This window comes from Monomorium pharaonis, chromosome 7 (assembly GCF_013373865.1).
Source record: "Monomorium pharaonis isolate MP-MQ-018 chromosome 7, ASM1337386v2, whole genome shotgun sequence".
NCBI lineage: Eukaryota > Metazoa > Arthropoda > Insecta > Hymenoptera > Formicidae > Monomorium > Monomorium pharaonis.
Genome location: NC_050473.1, coordinates 6,691,942 through 6,714,519, shown reverse-complemented (window position 1 = coordinate 6,714,519; position 22,578 = coordinate 6,691,942). Strand labels below are relative to the sequence as shown.

Sequence of the window (22,578 nt, the reverse complement as noted above, 5' to 3'; positions counted from 1 at the left end):
TGGAAAATTGTCATCCGAAAGTCGGTGGGACTTTTTCGTTTTTACTTTCATCGATTTCGATGGAATTTTCCGTTTGGACTAATAGTCGGAAAAACAGCCAAAAAACGATGTTAATATTTCGCGTTCGTTCGCAGAACTTCCATATCTCTCCCGGAAGCGTAGGCGTTGAAACATTGAAACATCGTAAAACGATATTTCGCGGTGAGGCATTCCGTAATACCAACGACCGTCTTTGGAGAGATTGCGCGCGCGGCTCCAAGTACGCGTACGTACACATTCCTACGTGTCGTAGTGGCTAACGATTATACGACACGGCGGAAGTGTTCCGATGGCCAGTGCCGCATGGAAGGCCGAGATCGGTCATCGGAGATTACACTGACAATGAGAGAAAAGTGTTTGGTACATATGTGATTACGATTGCAAAATGAAACAATCACGATTGGGAGCTTTATTTTTATAGTTATTATTATAATAAATTTGTAATAATATTATATAATAACTTTTGTGTTTATATTCTGCGAAAAAATTGTAAACCTAAAATAATAATTTAAACTTTAATAGAGTAAAGTCAAAATATGAATAGTAAAATTAAAATAAACATTTTCATATAGTAAATGTAACTACGATCATAGAGTATAAATATTAAACATTCGTTTGATATTTACATATATAGCAATAATAACCAATAGTAATAATTTGCATCGTTAAAACAAATACAAATACATAGTGTGCACCAAACATGATTATGAATTGTAGTTTATAACCATGGTAATTGCAACTATTTTTTTCTCAGTGTATGTGCGATATGACACGCTCTTTGTTCCGCTTGCATGCTTGTTCATGAAAAAAAAAAGAATCTAGTAATAATAATTAAGCTTAGATAACAGTTATGTTCATGAAATAATTTCAATTAAAATGTTCGGTTAATGTAACCAAATATTTCGTAGTCGTTTGGTTATTACATTTTTTCTATTAAATTTATAATTATAACTATTAAATCTCAATTATATATTAATTAATATTATAGATATTTGATTATACATTAATCAAGCGTTCAATTGAAATTGTCTCGCCAAAGCTTTTGATTACTATTATGAAATTCTTATATTCGGTGCTCGCGTGTGCGATTCGACAGGACACGCGCGATCGATATGAAGGGCCGGGCCGTTTGATGAGACATGAAAATGTCGTACATCGCAAGGAATAAATAAATAAATAAATAGAAAGAGACAGTTACACGACAGGAGGGGGGGGGGAGAGCGAGTGTGGCTCGGTGCGTGACGTTTCGTTGTGCATGACATCGTACACAAGTGGCTGTCACCACGCGATACAATTCGGCACTACGCACCCCGCGATATCTACGCGATCCCAACGCTCTCTCCCTCTCCCTTCCCCTCTCTCCCGGCATCGCCCTAATCTCCCGCGCCCTTTTAAGCGAAGTGAATTAAGTAGATTAATGGATTTCAAGGGAATCGCGGTAATCTCCGTGACTCAATTTGGACGGGGCACCGAAGCAGATTGCTTTAATGAGAAACACTCCCACCATCCCCCATTTTCCCCCGCGTAGAGTCCATTGATACGCGTCTGGCGCGGCACGGGCGCAAATATTTTCGTTTCCGCCGTTTACACCCCGCCACTTGTTACCTCATTGTATATCGCATTTTACTACCCTTCCCGATATCTGGTGTCGTATTTCCTCACATTTCCTCGGCATTTTGCAGCCGGCTGCGAGGCAATTTTCGACAACTTGGCGTCCCGCCGAGGGCCTCGATTACCGTGACGCGATATTGTTAACGAAGAATATCGTTCGCGCCGAAGGTGAATATTGCGAAACCGTTCCGGCAACGGCAGAGGCGGCGGCGCGTATGTATATAATAAAAGTCGCGAGGTGAAAAACAGAAAGAGAGAGAGAGAGAGAGAGAAGCGAAAGAGAGGCGAAGAATCGACTCGTCCGACGTGTTAGTTAAATAAGCTAGAAAAATCCACAAACGCTCGCGCTCGCGATGAACTCCCCGCGCGCGTTTTCCACCCGACAGATGACGTCACGCATAAAGAAACTCGGGATATATTCGAAGATCCACGTTTAATGAGTCTATTTTATCTCGCGGATCGGTCGGGAAACGCGCGTTTCGCGCCGGGAGATCGCTGGTGGTCGGGGACGGAAGAAGAGAAAAGGGATTTCACCATCCAGCGAGAAATGACATTCACAAGGCTGTCGAATCGACATTGATTTGATGGGCTTTTCGACACGATTTGACGTCAAATCGACATGGATTCGACGTCTCTTTAATCATCATTTCTCACCGATCTGCGCATATCGAAGATACGTTCCGCGCGATGAACCGCGGCTTCGCGCTTTTCCGAAGGCTGCGCTTAATTAGCGGAAACGTAATTGAAGTGTCGTGCACGTGCAGTTTTGTTGCTCGTTGGCTTGGTAACGCGGGCGACTCGTATACGTATGTTACGCATGACTCTTACGTAGGAAGAAAAAAAAAACGTGTAAATTCGCGACTTTGCGCGCGCGCGCGCACTTGAAATAATCTCCGTTATTGTAGTCTCGACGTGGGTGGAGATTATGCCCGGAGTAGGTGGTAATTAGAGTGACACATGATTCCTTAACCCTTCGCGGAATTCCGTTCTGCGTTATGCAAGAGATGCGCGTGCGCAAAAAAAAAAAAATAGCGAGAATGTCGAATGTCGTTGGTTGAACTCGCGAGCCTCGTTGCTGAACGAAAATAACATGCGTTTATGTAGACAGATATCGATATGTCAGTAAAAGACGATTGTTTCTGTAAAAAATATAGGAAGAAGGTGAAACTCCTTCCTATTTTTACACACAATAGCATTGTTTAATAATCATTATTTCAGATTGGAAACTCAGCTTACGTCAATGTTGTTCCATCGATCCTAGACTCAAAGTTATGAAATATTTATTATTCAGGATGTTATTTATAAAAATGTAACGACCCTGTATAACGAGTCGAAGGGAAACAGGGACGGTAATGCGGCCTCACGAAAATAGATTAAAAAATTGGTTTTCCTTAAAAAGATAGAAATTTTTGTTACAAAAATATCTATTTTATTAAATTAAAGAAAAAAAATTATAAAATATATATGCAAACATACACCAAACTTTTCTGCATACAGACTGCAGTACTGAAGATCTATAAGTAATGCAAACTGTAGAGCAGTGGTAAAACTACAATAAATTATTGAATAATATTTGACATAAAAGATTTGAAAAGGAAACCGTATTAAAAATGCTTTGTAACATGTTGAATATATTATGTATCGGTATATTTAGTATCATTGTGTATAACAGCAGGTTAATAACAAATGATTCCATATGTAATCACAGAATTCGTCACTTAATAAGATATTACGATATTACGTGGTCGTAATACTAACTTCTCCTTTACGTATACGGTGATAGTTACACACAGTTCAGTAAAAAATTATTTTTTTTTTAATTCTAAAGTGAAACTGGTTACTTCCTATACTTACTATTTTTGAATGCTGAATACGAATTCGATTTCTGAATTGGTCCATCACGTCATAACTTTGAGAAGTTTTTGCAATTAAAGTAATTTTATGTACCTTGTCATATTACGTAACTACGCTGTTAAAATTATGAAATTGGTATAGCCGATAAAAATTAAAAACCATGAAATCTTATTAACCATAGCACGAAACGTTTCGTTTGAGGGTTGGAAGTCCTAATAATATATTTAACTTTGATTGCAATAAAACTTTTTTAACACATCATATATATCATAGCTACTAGGTGATAAAATATGTAAAAATAATCCTTTTTTGCAACTTTAACTACATATTTCTCGGAATTGTGACGTGATGGAGCCAATTTAGAAAACTAAGTTCGTGTTCAGCATTTAAAAAAAACCACAGAAAATGACCGGTCCCATTATCTTTTTTTTTTGTTGAACATAATTATAATGATATAAATACTCGAGTGCTATGATAAACGTGTCATAAAATGCTCATATATTTCGGAGGCGGAAAAAATATTCATGATTCTCTCTCTCTCCTTCAATTTAGACATTAACATATTCAACAGAAACCTCTTTAGAAGTTAAATAAAAAACAATGATGCAATCAAGGCTTAGCGAATAGTAGAAGCATGAATGATGCATCGGGACAGATGCCTCGTCTCTTGTTCATCGCAATCGCCGCATCGCACCGTTGCGATTTTGCTGTAGCACCGCGCGCGAGTATTCGGAAAAGATCGTCGATTAAACGTCGAGAGGCCGGCAAACTCTACTCTCGAAAATTTCGACGAGTAGATCTCGTCAGCCGTTCGTTATTTGTTTTTTTTATTATTGTCGGGAAATCGTTCAAAGCGCGCCTTTTGTTAAAAGCGATCATTAAGTAACACGTAGCTCGAAACATGATTGATCGAAAACCGCGTTTGCCAACGGCCTGGCACTTCGGGGATCAGGCGATCAGGCCCGAAAATTATCTCCCGTTAAATTCGTTATTGGATCGATAACGGGGGAAATTATTCCCCGATTACGCCATCCATTTGTAATGTAACGCGCTATAAATTTAGAGTTTACATCATCATCTCCGCCGGCGTGTAAGCGGCGCGCGCGTTTTCTTTCTCTTACCACGTGAATATCGCGCGCCCGTAATGCGCGCGGTGCCGGTGAAAGTGCGAAACAGATACATGCGTCATCCTCGTGGATAATATTGTTGTTTGCGCTTAACGGCCGTATACTTACTTATATCACGAATGCGAATGAATGCTAAGGCGTCGTCGTTTCATATCGATTTCGCCTGGCGAGTCCGCCGGATACGCGAGACGCTTTACGAGGGACGTCGTAAATATTTATTTACATGCCTTCCCACTTTTCTTTTCCCTCCCCTCGTGCCGCGCGAGCATTAAGGACGAAGCACGGATTTTGATAAGAAAATGGCGATCGTATACGCGCGCCAGAATCCCGAGAATGCGCAGTGCGCGCACGCGCGTGAGACGCGTTTGACGCGTGTTTGCGTAGGACGCTCTTTTACATTCATGAATCATTCCTCGTTGATTTCTTCTATCACCCGCGCAGCGCGCGAGTATGTCCGATGACTAGTTGTGACAAGTCGCTATTTATTCCGCGTGTCCGCGTGGAACGCGCGCTTCAGCTCCTCCGCTCCTTCTCGCGCGCCGGCAGGTGAGAGTCACATTCTTTTTTTCCCCGCGGTCGAAACGATCGATTGGTACAATGAAATCAGAATTAAACGCGAAACTCGTTACGTCGTTTTACGAATTTCTTCGGCAAGATGGATATTTTCCTTAGTAAATTGTGACTATCGTAAAATTAAAGATGTACTCAAGGTTATTGCGTAAGGTAAGTGAGGCCCAATTATATACAGTGTTCCACATACTGGAAATTCGATCCTAATGTGAATATACAAATTATATTATTACACTGAGAAAAAAGTAGTTAATTTGAATAAATTTTTCAACTTTATTAAATTTCTTCAGTTCAAATATTTATGTATTTCAGTCAAATATATAAATATTTAAAGTTTAAGAGTATTTCAGGTATTTGTTAAATACATTCAAGTAAACAAAATTTAATTAACTTGAAATATTTAGTCAAATTAACTATTTTTTTCCTCAGTATAATAATTTTAAATTTCATTTGAATTCTTAAAAAGGTCTACTTATTATTACATTTTATTAAAAAAAAAGGAACTTTAATCTTGTACGTAAAGCAAGCATTTAAGATCGGATTTCCAGTACTTGGGATACTGTCAGCAATTGAACCATTTACCTTACGTTATGAAAAAGAGATAGACAAAATGTGAACACATGGAAGAAATGTGACTACTATTTTATTAATAAGAAGTTGGCTGGAATTATTTGTCTGGTAACAGATTTTATTCTTGTTTGTAATGAAGTCACACATGCTTAAATAGTTACCGCATTCTTCTATTACATTCTATTAATAGTAGAATACCTTTTAAGAGATATTGGAGGAGAAATTCTATTTTTTACTTTGATCTTTATAACTGCTCACAACAATTCGATGATATTTAAATCAGGCAGTTACGCTAGCTGGAAATATTTTAAAGAACAGATAGTATTTTTGGAAAATAGTACGAGAAGAAAATTTTCCTCCAACTTTACTTATGTAATCAATTGAAAGATGTTCTGCTAAAGAAATGATGCAGCATTCCATTGGTGACTATTTAAGCATTGCCCGACTTTATTCCAATCAAAATAGAATTTAGAATAGATGGTATTAAAAACAAATGGTAGATTCATTTCATTAATAACATAAATTGTGTGTTTGCTAAACGCTTACATTATTTTGTCCATCTCCGGTGTTACTCATCTACGTTTCTCAACTACTATCGCGAGATCAATTCGATAGAGTTTCTGTCGGGATCCTTTGTCATCATCTATATCTTTGGGCGGGTAACATAAATCAAAATTGCCAAGTTGAGGGATTTTTCTCTAAAATGTGAGTTTTCTCTTTATGGGAGATTACTTTTCGTGCGAGAGGTTAAAAGATTTAGGAAAATTTTTGAGGGAGAAAAGTGTGTAAAGACCTACGTATATTTTGACAAAACGAAAATTCAAGGAGGATCCCCCGATTCGGTAGCTCTGTTATTAATAAACTCGACAACTTCTAATGGTGAAGGTAGATGAATGACGAATTAGATTTGACGATGAATCGGGAGCAAGATTCTTCGCGCGCGTCGGAGTTCCCTCTTAATTAATATTGGCGAAACGCGCGCACCTCCGCGAGCTTCGTCGAATATCCGGCGCGGTCTTACGGATCTGACGTTTGACGGGGCATTTCTCATCTTACGGGCGGGCGGTGCAGTTAATAAAAAGGAACGGCGTCGCGCCCCGGACGGGATTAACGTTACGTGACGGTGCGGTACGCGGGTGAATAATGAGAGCGGCTCATGCAAAAGCGATTAAACTCGTTTAGCTAAGAGCCGTCTGAGCGGATAATAAAATCGCGCGGGGTCTAATTCGATGAACGTGCGTAAGCGGTGACATCATTTCGCGACCTCCGTCCACCTCCACCCCGCTTCGCCGCGCCGCGCCCCGATCCCATCCCCCGCCGCGCTCCACGGGCGCATTAATGACGATACGCTCCCGTGGACGCGGTCACTCGGCGCTGAAACAGCGCCAGCGACGACCGACAGGGCGAGTTTGGTTCCCTCCAGAACGCGAAACGTCGACAGGCGACCGGGTGATCCCCGGCGACCTTCTCGTTTTTCTCTCTGTCGATCAGCAGATTTCGTATTTATAACGTTATAACATGCGAGCGAGACACGCATACGCGCGCGCGCGCGCGCGGAGAAAGGGAGGATGTCGCGGGCGTCGTCGCCGTCGGATGATCGAGTCGGACACGTAAGAGGCCGTCGGGGTCGTCTGTACGTGTGTACCGGAAAACATATCGCCGGTTATTGTTAATGCAACGATGAATTTATATTTTTCTCAACGTGACAAATCGTATTTTTCACACGGAGGCGTCTGTTAACACGCGATCGTTATCCGTTGCCATTATTATTACGGTGCAAGGCTGCCGACAGTATCGATCCCCGATCCGACGACTATTTTCTAATAATACAAGTATCCTTCTACTTGCAAAGGGCTTACGAGATTTCGGTCGTAAATCGTAAGTCGAATAGCAGGCGTTAAATGCGCTAATGTAATTATACGCACATCGTTTAAGCTGATACATTATTGGTGTTGATTTTGTATAAATAAAAAATATTATTTGTGCAAAAGAATTATTTTGATTTTTGCTAAAAACGATCGTAGATCTCTATTTGATAAGGACAAAATACTTTTTCTTTTTTCAAGAATGTAATTTTTAATATACTTGCTACTATAAAATTAATATTTAACTTAAGCAGAAAAACACGCTTAAGTTTAACATGTCATTAAAAGAACTTTTTTTTCCTGAAAGCTATAATTCTTAATATAATATTTAGTATTAGAGGAAGATTGCCAGAAGAAGATTCTACTGGCATGTGCTTTCTAAAGCGGCACTCCCTTATTTCTCTGAAATTAAACATTAATACTGGTAAAAACACGATTTTATGTAGATAAAGAAATAAAAACCCACAGTTCATACATTCATGGCTTTTTTCTATAAAATCTATTAAAAATAAATTCTTCAAAGACAAAAATAAAATTTTCATGATTTTTGTTCGCAAGTTACAAAGTTTAAATGATAAGCATATTATTGATATCATATTGAATATATTAGATCATTTTATAACTTGTAAAACAGTTTTGTTTATACTTTTTTCTTTCGTGTTTTTCTTACAATGTGGCATGAAACATAAAATCGTCGAGGAACATAAACCGGTATTTCTTTCTAAAAATAGATCCTAGTGTGACCTGTTTTTTTTTATAACACAATTTTATTTCGAACAAACTGTTTCAAATAACATTTGTTTTAAATATTTTTTAAATGTTATAGTCTTTTTATTTTAGAAATTTTGTTGTTTAATGTTTAATAATATATTTTATTACTTGGTTCATCAGTTTATTTTATAATTAACTCCTTCATTGTATGAGAAAAAGCCGTGTCCGAATTTTATCATTACTGTCAACTATTCATATTTTTTTATTATGTGGCGAAAATTAATTATTATAAATTATTATTACAAATTACTACACCATTTTTGAACAGAAAACACTTATTAGTTTACATTTGTTTTCAAAGTTTTACTTCTGTTTAAGAAAATTTATCATCAAAAATAAAATGGTATGCGCCAGTATTGGTGACCTTCCTTTAAATTTAATTAATTTAATTAATAAAATAAAATAAAAATTTAGATCACGATTGAAACTTCATTAGCTGGGTTATAATCTACTGAATCTACTGATTCATTTTTATGTAATAATGTGCCGATCATTCGTAAGTCGAACTATAACAGTAAGTAGAAAGATACTTGTATCTCCAATGATTTGGACTATGTCCCATTTCTACTAATGCAGATTAATTTTGGTTTAACCTGCTCGTTATCTTTCTTTACTTCCTCTTAAAACTAGGAGGAAATAAAAAGTGATATGGAGATGAAAGGGAAGTGAAGCTTTTATAGACGATTCAAAGCGAAACGCTTGTTTTTATGACAGAGGGGAGGAGGAAAGGGGGAGGTCACGAGCACGAGGTGGCGATGCATTTTGGAAGTATTTCAAGTCGCGAGATCGCACTATAAAAGTCGCCCTAACGTGGTTCCGCGGCTCAAACGCGCGCGGCGAGATGCAATTACGTGAGCCGAGCGTATGTGTATGTACGCCCAAATGCCCGACACCCGCTTTAATGAAAAGCGACGGAAACGCTCGCGGAACGACGGCGAACGGGAAATTGCTTCTCCTTACGCAATTTCGTCGGGATCGATGCGAGAAGCTGTCCTTTAGATCGCGCCATCCGGTCGCCCGTCGTGAAAACGGCGACACGTGAATTACCCGACGAAACGTCCCGGATCAGAACGCATCGGCGCATACGGCAGTCCAGTATTCGAAAAAGTCGGCCAAAAGTGTTTATTTGTATCGTAGAAAAATAAAAATTACAAAAACTGGAAACTTGCTTGCTTTCTTTGATGAACGTGTGTGGATTACGAAAATTTTTTTAATATAAATTCTTAAATTTTTTAATTATCTTCGAATTATCCGTATTTTGCTTTTTAGGAAGCATAAATGGAAAACGGGTTTTTAACCATTTTAAAAGTTCTAGAAGAAATGTGAAAATCAATATCGAAACCATTAAAATTGATTGCGCGGTATTTGCACGAGATATTTACGCTGTTAAGCTTTGTGCGTGGGTTAGCCTGCACAATTACACGAAAAGCCTAATCTTGTTGAAGTATCTAAAGATTTTATTTATATAAATACACACAGATTTGAAAGGAATGTTTGACAAAACAATTAATATGTATGAGGATGTTGTAAAAAATTTCGATATTCTAGCAGTTTGAATTTTTAGATACTCCAGCAAAATTATTCTTAATATTGCTCACCATGCTTGAACATCCTTCATAATTATTTTGATGCGCCAGTAAAATTATTTTCAGATCTGTATCTAACTAAATTTTTACGGGATGCTACACAACATACACAAAATTGCGACATTTTCAATGAATTTTATTAGGAATTAACTATTATGATAGTGGACGATATTTTATACGATTTCCATAAATTTTTTTAAGTTTGACTATTGGCCAACTTTTTTCGACTCTGACACGTTCTTTTTCCCGTTCTCCTTTTTTTCCTAACTTTCCCTTGCGTTGATCGTTCAATGCGTTGCAGTTGGGACGTCGTCGTCGCGACCTCGTGCTTCGTGCGGAATTGCAAGAGACCGCTCAAACGCCTTCGCCTCGGCGTCGTAAAAGGAACTCGGCGCAAGTTGCTCGGTTCGAAATAGCGCGCCGGGGACGACGTAGATTACGTGAATCGCGGGTGAGTTAAACCATCTTGAACGTGGAGAACGGATCGCCGCGTCGTGCCACGTCATGACGACGACGCCCGGCGTCCCGACGTCTCCGATCGTCTCGCCGTTGATCTTTCATCGCGGCGGACGGGAGGGCTTTTACCGAACGGATTAAATTTCCGTGTACTCCCCGATGTGTACTCGGGTCGTCGTTTCTCCTTTAGGACGGGATTAATTTTCATCTCACAAAGAGGTCCATCCTTTTTTTCCGTCTCGGCCACGCGGTCTCGCTCGTTTCTCCCTGCCCTGAGCGCGTATTTCTCGTTCTGACCGCCGGAAAAGGGTGCGACCGGAAGTGACAGATTCGAAGTTGTCGCAAGTATAAATGCAGAAAATACACGCAGAAAAATGTCATTCTTGTGCTAAGAAAAGAGATTATTCTATTTTAGTTTTTTTCTTTTAAATAAAAAAACCGGTTATCTCTATAAAGAATTTTATAAAGATAATCATTATCCATATTTTCTTGATAATAGTTTTAAAATACATTAATCATTTACTTGAAATAAGAAATGTACTTAAAATAAACTCATGTATACACAAAGAAAAATACATATTTGAATTACGTATATATGACGTAAATATTCCTCATTTGAAATATTTCATAAGTTTATTACTTCAAAACATATTTTAAATTCTAATAATTTAATACTTCAATCAAGCAAAGTATTAAAGAAATTTGAACTATTTAATACAAAATTAAAATTTATAAAAATAGTTATTTCAACTTACATTAAACCTTACACTAAACTATCTTCAGTATTAAATGTAAATTGAAAAAATAGAAAGTGGTCTCAGATATATTAATAAAAATAATTTATTATTAAAAATTAAAAATTATAATAGGGGTACTAACGTGACCTTTCGGCATACAAAAACAGACTTAAAAAATTGATTTATTAAAAAAAATACAGTGTTTTGTGTTATAGGTACAATTATACATATATTTCTTTATTCAACATTATATATTTATTTATATAAAATGAAGAAAAAATATTGCAGAATATGTAAATGTATGTACGCACACATAACTCTTCCGCATATAGATTGCAGTACTGAAACTACAGTACTGAAAATTTATAACATATGTAATATAAACTAGAAATTTGCAGTAGAACTATAATAAACGTACCGAATAACTACTTCGATAGGGTCCCTTGAGACGGCCGTTTAGAGGGCTACATTAGCAAAATCCTATGCTACTGTTTAACTTTGTTTAACAACTCGAAATGTGTATAGTCGGAATAAAATATTAAATATCAAAAAAGTTGTATCACCCAAGTTTATTCCTGCAACAATACGTCCGAGTTTAAAGGGAATAAGAAAGTATGTGCAATTAAATGCTAAATATGCCTTGAAAAAGTTTGACATGCTCAAAAGTAAAACTACTTTGTGTAACAAATGTAAAAGTACCTTGTAACAAATGTCGGCTATTATGTATTGGCGTCACCGCTGTCTATTAAACAAATGATTCTATGAATAATCGAAAAATTTCGTCACCTAATAACGGAGATATTACTGACCGTTACGTTATCTTCAAAGGCCACTAATACACATTGTGCCTTCGCCTTTATTATTTAAATTTTACATTTACATACTAAACCTTTTCAGATAATTGTTTTATAGAAAAAAAAAACGTAATACTTTTTTTATTGTACACCACTTTGTCATCCATCACAGAGTTTTTCAATTTAAGACGTCAGACACAAGACAGTTACGAGCGTTATTAATAAAAACTAAGATCTAAAGTATATAAAACTTGAAATTATGAGTCAGTCATTCCGCTGAATTCTTAAAGCGCGCAAGTATACGTAATGAATCCGCGATTCGAGATAAAACAGCGGATCCTTGACAAAGAGTGGAAGTGAGGGGAGGGGGGGGGGGGCGAGAAAAAAATGATAGAGAGAGGGGGGGAGAGTTGCGTTCGGGGTCTCCTAGAGGGCAACACGAATCGATTATTACTAGATTAATACTTTACTAATAGCTAATTTCACTTGACACTCGCCTCTCTGCGGCGCGCGGCGGCGATCGGCGAACCTAACTTCACACTGATCGCCTTGCTGGAGAGATGGTACTCGCCTGTTCGCCGATAAAGTCTCTCCTCTCCTACACGTCACTCACGGGAAATCATGAAATTGTGACAGCCTTAAAACGTGTATGTAGTCGCTCGGCCCTTCGGTTCGTTCGTCGATTTTCTTCGAACACGTCGTCTCTTCCGAATACGTGCACGAGGAGGGAAACCATCAGGAGGTAAACGCGCCTCTTTCCCTCCCACCCTCCCGCTCTCCTCTCTCTCTTTCTCTCTTCTACACACACGCGCGCGCGCTTCGCTCCCTCTCCGTCTGACGCGCGTCGTTATTTTTAGAGCACCGTGTTTGTATTCCTATCGAGCGAGCGAGCGAGCGAGCGAGCGACCGAACGAACGAGTGACAGTCCGTCCCGCTAGCGGTATTTTCCGTTCCGTCAGCGGCCGCGTTCGCGACGTTCGTTTTCACCCCCCGGCGGCGGCGGGTCTCGGCTCCTCTCGCGGCAACCTTCACGCAGCCGCCGAGGCACGCATAACCTCAATCTCGGTGCCGCCGCGGCGCTCCGGCTCTCTCTCTCTCTCTCTCTCTCACTCCCCCGTGTATGAGAGGGCAGCGGGCGAAGAAGGGGGAGAGTTCCGCTCCACCTGACGGAGAGGACGGGGCGAGTGCACTCAGGCTCTTTAACTCGGGTTAGGGAGAGAGAGGGTTAACCGACCTCGGGGATTAGCGCGCGCGTGCTCCGGCGCGAGCGCCTCGTGATTTCTCTCGCCGTGGTGCGCGCGTTTGCAACTCGGGCGCCGGGTTAAAGGAGTTTGACATTTAGCGCGAAGCGCCAAGCGCGCGGTAGGGTCGACGTGGTGTGTACGCGCGCGCGCATATGTATGTGTGTGTGTGTGTATGTGTGTACATAGGTACCAGCACAGCACGGCGGAGCGATGTTGCTCCTTTCGACGTCGCTGCACACCCCCGGAATCAATAATCGCGTTGCATAAGCGACGAGAACGTCCGTCGCGAGTGAACGAGCGAGCCGCGTGTTTCCCCCGCGCCGTCGTCGTCACCGTCATCGTCATCATCATCGTCCCCGTGGTTCCTCGCGACACGCACACGCGACGGCCGCGCGTATCGATTGCGTCGTCCGCCGCGTTTCGATTCCCGGAGCATCCGCGCCGATCCGCTCGAGGAGGGCTGCTGCTGCCGCCGCTGCTGCCTGTCAGTGCAACGATGTGCGCTACACGCTCCACGATGGTAGTAGATTCGGTTACTTCGTTCCTTCCTCATATATGTCGATAGAGTGTCCGTAGACTGTAACAATTCCCGTTGTAGCGAGTTCCGCGATTTAAGCCACGAATGGAAATTAAACGCGATGACATGTGTACGAATGTAACGTGGGACATGTGTTTACATTTATCTAACACATCTCGTTACAATCCCCTACCTCCCCTCCCCCTTTGTAAACCTGATGACGATTAATGAGAGTCCTCTCTTTCTGTTGTGTTTCAGCCGTTGGCCCTCCATTCACTTGGAGGCCAGTGGAGCAGCGACGCCAGAGAATAATACGAGCCGTGAAGCTGTGTAGCCTTTTGGAGACGTAACAGTAGTTGGCTTCGGCCAACCCCAACGGCAGCAAGCTGGATCACAACATCATTGCGACGGTAGACGGCCGGCCGGCCCAGTATGGTATCACACTTAAGCAACTCCGTGAGCTCATGGAGCTCCGGGGTCGCGAGGGTGTCAACAAAGTCAATGGCTACGGTGGTGTGCAGGAGATTTGTAAAAAGCTGTATACTTCACCCAATGAAGGTAAGACCTATCTGCCTGTATGTCTTGCTCCGCAACAACATTTAGCTTTAGGGACCTTCCAAAGATCAAAAATTATGCGACAAACGAGGGTTATGGGGATCGTAAAGGGATTGTGGCATCGCGTTATTATGATTTTTGCCATTTTTTTTTTTTTTTTGCATAGGTCTTAGTGGATCAGCAGCAGACGTACAACATAGGCGAGAGACATACGGTTCCAATATGATACCTCCAAAACCACCAAAAACATTTTTACAGTTAGTATGGGAAGCATTGCAAGATGTCACGTTAATCATCTTAGAAGTAGCAGCATTGGTTTCATTAGGTCTTAGCTTTTATCATCCTGCTGATGATGAGGAAAAATGTAAGTACGATGTGACATCATGTATTTTATCTATGAGCGGTTTCCACATAGATAATGTAGTGAGGAAGTCTTATATAGTGTTTTATTAAAATCCCTTATGTATAGTATACATGTATATGTGTATATTTTTAATATAAATAATATATATAGAGTAACTACATACAGAATGAAATTATGTCAGCTTTAGAAAGACCTTAAATGAGATTTTTACATTTTCTTTTTATTTATCTCCAGCTGCAAATGCGGATGATCTAAAGGACGAAGCGAAATATGGTTGGATTGAAGGACTCGCTATATTGATTTCTGTAATTGTGGTGGTCTTAGTGACGGCGTTTAATGACTATTCCAAGGAGAGGCAGTTTAGAGGTCTTCAAAGTCGAATAGAGGGAGAGCACAAGTTCTCGGTTATACGGCAAGGAGAAGTAAAACAAATCTCCGTGTCTGACATTGTTGTGGGTGACATTTGTCAGGTATATATGAATTAGCTTATAATCAGATCCTTTAATACAATAAAATTTAATTTTGTATATGTAAAATAATCTGTTGACTTTGCACGCCATATCTTACATATTATTGTAGTAGAGGCGTTCAAGCAAAATTTACATTAAATTAGCTGTTTGGTAATACAGATAAAATATGGAGACCTGTTGCCTGCAGACGGTATTCTTATACAAAGCAACGATCTCAAAGTGGATGAATCCAGTCTGACTGGAGAGTCAGATCATGTAAAGAAAGGGGAATTGTTCGATCCTATGGTACTTTCAGGTGAGAGACCTTTGGCTGAATTATATCCTTGTGTTGCTAGAACACAAAAGTAGTTTTAAAGTGTCTGAAGGATCTTCGCGGGAAAACTTATCTTGTGCATATTATATTGTGTTGAAAAGGTACGCATGTGATGGAGGGTTCCGGAAAAATGTTAGTTACTGCAGTAGGTGTTAACTCCCAGGCGGGTATTATCTTTACCTTACTGGGCGCTGCTGTTGATCAACAGGAGCAAGAAATCAAGAAAATGAAGAAAGGTACGTGCGATTGGTATTTCTGATCAATTAACTTTGAATGACATATACATTTACATACAGATGTTACTAAATTCTTGGAGTAATCTTTTTATACTTATATATATATATATGTATATAAAATACATGTTTCTTAAAATTCTATTATATAGATTCTGTTAGATTAATTTTGAAATCAATCTTATATTCTTTCTACTCTGATAATTTAGTACACCTGTCTCTCTCTTTCTCTTTCTTTACTAGCAACTTCTGAATCATTCAATAAACTCTATTAAAAAGACTATATCGAAAAGTCAATAAATGAATGTGTTACGACCGTGTTCATAGTACAAGTGACTCGAGTAGCAAGTAGAATTCACGGCTTTGAATAGAAGTTGTTGGTACTCTACTGTACCCCGCATGATATTTACGAAATGTTTCAAAATGAGTGTAGACGAATCGCAGTGGACGCATGGTTTTGACGTGAATTGGTTGGTGTGATAATTTTTATTACAGATTTTACAAATATCCATTTCTTTTATTCCCTGTTTTTTTACCCTCGACATTGCATTTGCAACACCTACAGATGGATTTCTGTATTTTTCATTAACTCATTAACTAATTGGCGATAGAGAACCTGCGTTTTGATCTGTTAATGAGGACAAACACTTTCTATTTTTAGAGAATATTCTCATATTTTAGAAAATATTCTCATAAAAAAATACAATAATACAATATTATTTTACAATTCCTCCATTAACAAGAAATTCTTTTCCATTGAATTATACACGTTCAATTATACATAATGAACAAAAAGTTTTTTTCGCGTTCAATTAGATACTAGGCAAACATCAAAGTAATATTTGCAAATTATAATTCTCTTTCAATTTGTCTTTATTATGTCTTTATTAAAATGTTATTTATATATTTTCTTGAGAATAAGAAGCTCTTATCGACAGAATATTTTCACAGTACCAATTCAATTATGTCTTTTACTTTTGTAAGTTATTTGTGTTTGTCCCATTCTACATAAAAATGTTTCTGCTCTACAATGTTTCTGCTGTACAATGTTTTCATATCTTTGTCTGATATGTGTACATGAAGTCTTACATTTGATAATTGCAAAATTGTTTAATTGATTAAATTGTTAATGTATAATCTACTCAAATTACATTTTTATAGAAACTGTCTTAGAAATCACGTACTTTTCAAATCAGGCACCAGTCAAAAAGTTTACATATTCTAATAATAGCATATTTAAAACATTTCAAGATTTGATCTTTATTAAAAAAGAAGAAAAATTCTTAATTATATCGGACATTAAACTTGTTGATATTTTAATCTTTAATATTTAAAAAGTAGTTATTTTTTAATGTAGTTATTTAATTTTTTTTCTTGTAACTTAAGAAAAGTACGCTATTTTTGGGACATTTTATATATGGAATATCGAAGACATAATTCCTTTCTTTGACGATCCATGCTCCTCTGTATGCCTTTCGTTATTGCACAACCTGGAAGGTAAATCTATATTTTTTCTATATGTACGCACGTACGTGCGTGCGTGCGTGCGTGCGTGCGTGCGTGCGTGCGTGCGTGCGTGTGTGTATTACCCAAAAATGCACCTTTACCATTATATTAGTGACAATTTGTTCGTTTATCATAGAAACAACGGTCGTTTCTTGTTCTTTATGTTTGACCTTCTGGGCTGTACCTACCTCATTTGTTAGTGTTAAGTATCCTTCCCCTTGTGAAAAAAATTTGCGAGAAAAGGAAGAAAACAATTATATAATTACAAAACGTAAATTCTTTTAATGAAACGCGACTTATCACCATTGGCATATATATTTTCAGATAGATTGCTAATCAATTTCGTTTTGCATGTATTTTTTTATCTAGAGGCTAAAAAGCAGCGGAAGAAGAAGTCATTACCAGGTGAATAATTCTAAATAATATCTATATATCTATATATATATTATTATTATTGTTTTTTTTACGATATAATTATGTGTACATTATGTACACATATAAATACATTATTAATGCAAAGAAATTGATCGAGTCCTCAAGGCAGCATTCAGTTCTATCACTTCATCTTTATTTCTCACTTGGGTATATTTTCTTTCTCCTATGTTCCTTTGATTAATTATACCTACAATACCACACTAATGTTACGTATAAAGGAATATTTTGGCAATATATTTGATCAAGATCGGTTTCCTCTTTCTCTCTCTTTCTCTCTTCGTTACGCACGGTTTAACAGTCTGTACTCGGACCTGGCATATACGGGGCGCGTTTTAAAGCAACAGTTATTAATTAACTTAAATTCATAAAACTCGATAGCGTGGGTAAATCGCTATGCGTTTTATTTAAGAAATGCGACTTCGATATACCATTTGCTAGATTAAATACTATATCCAGGACCGAGTGTAAGAGAAGAAACGAAATTACATTGTCCACGCTTCCCGTGTTCCCCATATGATCTTTGCGTGTTTCATTGGCAATGGTTTATATGCATTTGACACGTTAGCAGCTACCTCGTTTTTGCATTTTAGCTTCTCGTTTTTTCTGCATTTTAGTAATGATATAAACACCCCGTGATTTTAAATCTATGTCTTTAACATGTAACTGCTGTGTCTACCACTTAATCTTAATCATTTCTCATTAAATTTCTATATCTATTAACTCGAGTAGCATCTACTGTTTTATCAGAATGCTTTTAACAACTTGGTATATACTCATTCTAAGTTTAATGATCGAGGTTCAGTCGGTTGTGATCGATTAGCAGCCAAGTATAATCAGAGGTCTTTGCTGAGGCGCGAGTAGAGATTGATCGCTTGAGTCGATTGAGCCTCGATTGGTATGTAGTGATGGAGCGTGGTCTAATCTTGGCATTGTAAATCAAGGAGAGGAGTCGGTAGAGATTACCGGGAACAGTCACGTGACGGGAGGTGGCGGCGGCGGCGGGGGCGGTGGCGTCAGCAGCGGTGGCGGCAGCGTCAAGCACGAGGGCGGCGAGAATCACCATGCGGCCGCGCCCGCGAGCGCCGTGGAGAGCGGGAAGAAGGAGAAGAGTGTTTTGCAAGCCAAGCTAACTAAACTCGCCATACAGATCGGTTACGCCGGCTCGACCATCGCGGTGCTCACTGTCGTCATTCTAGTCATACAGTTCTGCGTGAAGACTTTCGTCATAGAGGGAAAGCCGTGGCGAAATACGTATGCCGGTGATCTGGTGCGGCATCTGATCATCGGTGTCACGGTGCTCGTAGTCGCCGTACCCGAGGGTCTTCCTCTGGCCGTCACCTTGTCGCTCGCTTATTCCGTCAAGGTGAGACACCCGAGCACGGATCCCGTCCCGACTACTCTTCGCCGCAGGCGTATGCTCCTTCATTCCCCTTGAACTTGCCCATTTCTCTGCTGTAGAAAATGATGAAGGACAACAACCTGGTTCGTCACTTGGACGCCTGCGAGACCATGGGTAACGCCACCGCCATTTGCTCGGACAAGACCGGCACCCTGACCACGAACCGCATGACTGTGGTACAGTCGTACATATGTGAGAAGATGTGCAAGACGACGCCGAATTTCTCGGACATACCGAGCCATATCGGCGACATGATCGTACATGCCATCTCCATCAATTCGGCGTACACGTCGCGGATAATGGAGTCGCAGGACCCTACCGAATTGCCGTTGCAAGTTGGAAACAAAACCGAATGTGCCTTACTTGGATTCGTATTAGCCCTGGGCAAGAAATATCAAACCGTGCGGGACGATTATCCTGAGGAAACCTTTACGCGGGTGTATACGTTTAATAGCGTAAGGAAGAGCATGTCCACCGTTATCCCTAGAAAGGGTGGTGGATTTAGGCTCTTCACCAAGGGCGCTTCCGAGATCATCATGAAGAAGTATGTATAATTTCGTCTTGATCTTACACATCGCACTGCAGTTTAGTATATCATCCTGCAATTTCATTTCTCGGCGATTAACAATTTTTTTTAAGCGCGTCTTCCTGAAGGAGAGAAATTTGTTGGGTCCTAATGTACTCTTCCGAAATCAATTTCTTTTTTTTTTCAGAGAAATGTGAAGAAATCTGATTGATCTTATTGCAGATGTGCCTTTATATATGGTCGCGACGGTCATCTGGAGACGTTTACCAGAGATATGCAAGAGCGTCTAGTAAAGAACGTGATCGAACCCATGGCATGCAACGGGCTGCGCACCATCTCCATCGCTTATCGCGATTTTGTTCCTGGCAAGGCGGAGATCAATCAAGTTCACATCGACAACGAGCCCAACTGGGACGACGAGGATAATCTAGTGAACAACCTCACCTGCCTGTGCATCGTCGGCATCGAGGATCCGGTACGTCCCGAGGTACCGGAGGCGATCAGAAAATGCCAAAAAGCCGGCATTACCGTGCGCATGGTTACGGGTGACAATATAAACACCGCACGATCCATCGCGCTCAAGTGTGGTATCCTGAAGCCGAACGAGGACTTTCTCATTCTGGAGGGTAAGGAGTTCAACCGTAGGATCAGAGACAGCAGCGGCGAGGTGCAGCAACATCTGCTGGACAAAGTGTGGCCGAAGCTGCGAGTGCTGGCCAGATCGTCGCCCACCGATAAATACACTTTAGTGAAGGGCATCATCGACAGTAAGGCGACCACCAGTCGCGAAGTTGTGGCGGTAACTGGCGATGGCACGAATGACGGCCCGGCCTTGAAGAAGGCCGACGTCGGCTTCGCCATGGGTATTGCCGGCACGGACGTCGCCAAGGAGGCGTCCGACATTATACTGACGGACGATAATTTTTCGTCGATCGTGAAGGCGGTTATGTGGGGTAGAAACGTCTACGACAGCATCGCCAAGTTTTTGCAGTTTCAGCTGACCGTCAATGTGGTCGCCGTGATTGTCGCCTTCATCGGTGCTTGTGCCGTGCAGGACTCGCCACTCAAGGCAGTGCAGATGTTGTGGGTAAACCTAATCATGGACACGTTAGCGTCCCTCGCCTTGGCCACCGAATTGCCTACGCCCGATCTACTCCTCCGTAGACCGTACGGTCGCACAAAACCACTCATTTCCAGGACAATGATGAAAAATATTCTCGGTCAGGCCTTTTATCAGTTGAGCGTAATTTTCACGCTTCTTTTTGCCGGTAAGTACGTTTCTTTCTCTCTGTCCTTCTCTTTCCCTTCCCGCGATCTTTCGACCTCGTTAATGCATTGTTTTCATCTCGAACGGAACTTTCTGAAATTTCGTGAATGCCTGCCGCAGGTGATCTGATGCTCGACATCGACACGGGCCGCGGAGTGGCGGCGGCAGGCGGCGGGCCCACGCAACATTTCACCGTCATCTTCAACACGTTTGTCATGATGACTCTCTTCAACGAATTCAACGCTAGGAAAATTCATGGTCAACGCAATGTCTTCCAGGGAATATTCACCAACCCCATCTTCTATTCGATTTGGATCGGCACGTGTGCATCGCAAGTGAGTTACCAATTATTTTTACTCCGTGGAACTGTGTAATAAACATCCCGCGTAATAAATTTACGTTATTTGATAAATTGCAAAATGACTAGCTTAATTCTTAATGCTAATGTGATGTTGTTTCTCATTATCTTTAATAAATTATCACATCTTGCATAGTAGTAAATTTATATTGTTTATTGATAAATTTCACAACAACTACCAGGCTAACTAATTTTTTAATAATTATGTAAACAATTTATTCTTAATAAAAATATTTTGTTTATATTTTGCACTTAGGTGGTCATCATACAATACGGTAAAATGGCATTCAGCACCAGAGCGCTCACGTTAGACCAGTGGTTGTGGTGCCTGTTCTTCGGAATCGGTACGCTAATATGGGGCCAAATAGTTACGACTATTCCTACACGCCGAATTCCCAAAATTCTTTCGTAAGTTAAAATTACGTACTCGCAACATATATACACGTACATACCAACACACATTCACGGATTTTTTGTTTGATTTTTGAGCACGAGGTTTGTTGCAAAAAGAAATGAAACAAAAAAAATTGTTTGCTCACGCTCGGTACTTTTATTTTTTTTATAGATAATAATTGATTAAAAAAATGAAATTATTTTGAGATTAATCCTGCAATTTATCAGTTTCACTTTTAGTAATAAAAATTCTGACAATCGCTCGCAAATATACATATACTTACGAAAATAGATTAATGATTGACTGATAAGTAATTAAAATTTTGATGTTTTTGTGATATTATATAAAATTATTATATAAAGGATATTAAAAAAAAAAAAGAAAGATTAGAAGATTTTTTAAGTAATAAACTTTTGTGATTATTGAGATTATCATCATTGATGTATCAATATTGTGTTCAAATCATAATGTTTAGAGTAAATATATTTGTGAACAGTTGTTATCTGATCAAATAGTATTATACATGAATTAATATTTTTGTCTCATTAGATGTCTTTGCATGCCGAATCTTGAACTCATTCGTGCTGATCAGTATTTACACACACACACACACATACACACATACATACTACAGGATTAGTAACAGTTTATGTCGAATCCCTAAGAATGTTGTATCCTACTTGCAAGCTCACGTGATTGTTTCATTTTGATCCGTAATAGGAATCTTGGATAAAGTAACTGTTACGTATAAAATTTAATAATGTATGCATTAAAACATATTTCCGAATTGGCTCTATACAGTTACAAAATTATATACAAATTAACGAATTGGCAGACTAATTGGACAATTATACAGATATTTCTGTAATAAAAAAATTACAATTAAAATTTCATAATCCTCATAGTTATGTTTATAATACAAGAAAACACTCGAAAATTTTAAAAATGCAAAGAAATAATTATATTTTAAAAATTATTTAACACTACAATTTTCGGTAAACAAAAGACAGAGTTGGG

General features: G+C 39.3%; 1 protein-coding gene and 1 long non-coding RNA gene across 20 annotated transcripts in view; one reads left to right on the top strand and one right to left on the bottom strand.

Annotated features, from left to right (window-relative positions):
• Positions 1–22,578, top strand: part of LOC105831941 (plasma membrane calcium-transporting ATPase 3) — a 94,830-nt gene that overhangs the window by 26,721 nt on the left and 45,531 nt on the right. For 16 of the 19 annotated variants that reach the window (XR_004964158.1, XR_004964159.1, XM_036290072.1 and 13 more), the window contains 11 exons: positions 14,000–14,299; positions 14,463–14,660; positions 14,895–15,130; positions 15,290–15,425; positions 15,545–15,679; positions 17,552–17,587; positions 18,559–18,980; positions 19,076–19,560; positions 19,765–20,810; positions 20,930–21,144; positions 21,424–21,575. Coding sequence is in view for 17 of the 19 variants with exons in the window: in XM_036290072.1 (XP_036145965.1) it covers positions 14,206–14,299; positions 14,463–14,660; positions 14,895–15,130; positions 15,290–15,425; positions 15,545–15,679; positions 17,552–17,587; positions 18,559–18,980; positions 19,076–19,560; positions 19,765–20,810; positions 20,930–21,144; positions 21,424–21,575 (3,155 nt within the window). In the remaining 2 variants the exon portion in view is untranslated. Of the gene's footprint in view, positions 1–13,031; positions 13,745–13,999; positions 14,300–14,462; positions 14,661–14,894; positions 15,131–15,289; positions 15,426–15,544; positions 15,680–17,551; positions 17,588–18,558; positions 18,981–19,075; positions 19,561–19,764; positions 20,811–20,929; positions 21,145–21,423; positions 21,576–22,578 lie in introns of those variants that run through there. The other 3 variants (XM_036290070.1, XM_036290065.1, XM_012672449.3) reach the window with 2 other exon arrangements.
• LOC114254459 lies at positions 6,569–12,722 on the bottom strand. The gene is made up of 2 exons (XR_003625842.2): positions 11,886–12,722; positions 6,569–11,761 (listed from the first exon to the last, which is right to left on the bottom strand). It is a non-coding gene; the product is annotated as an uncharacterized LOC114254459 (long non-coding RNA).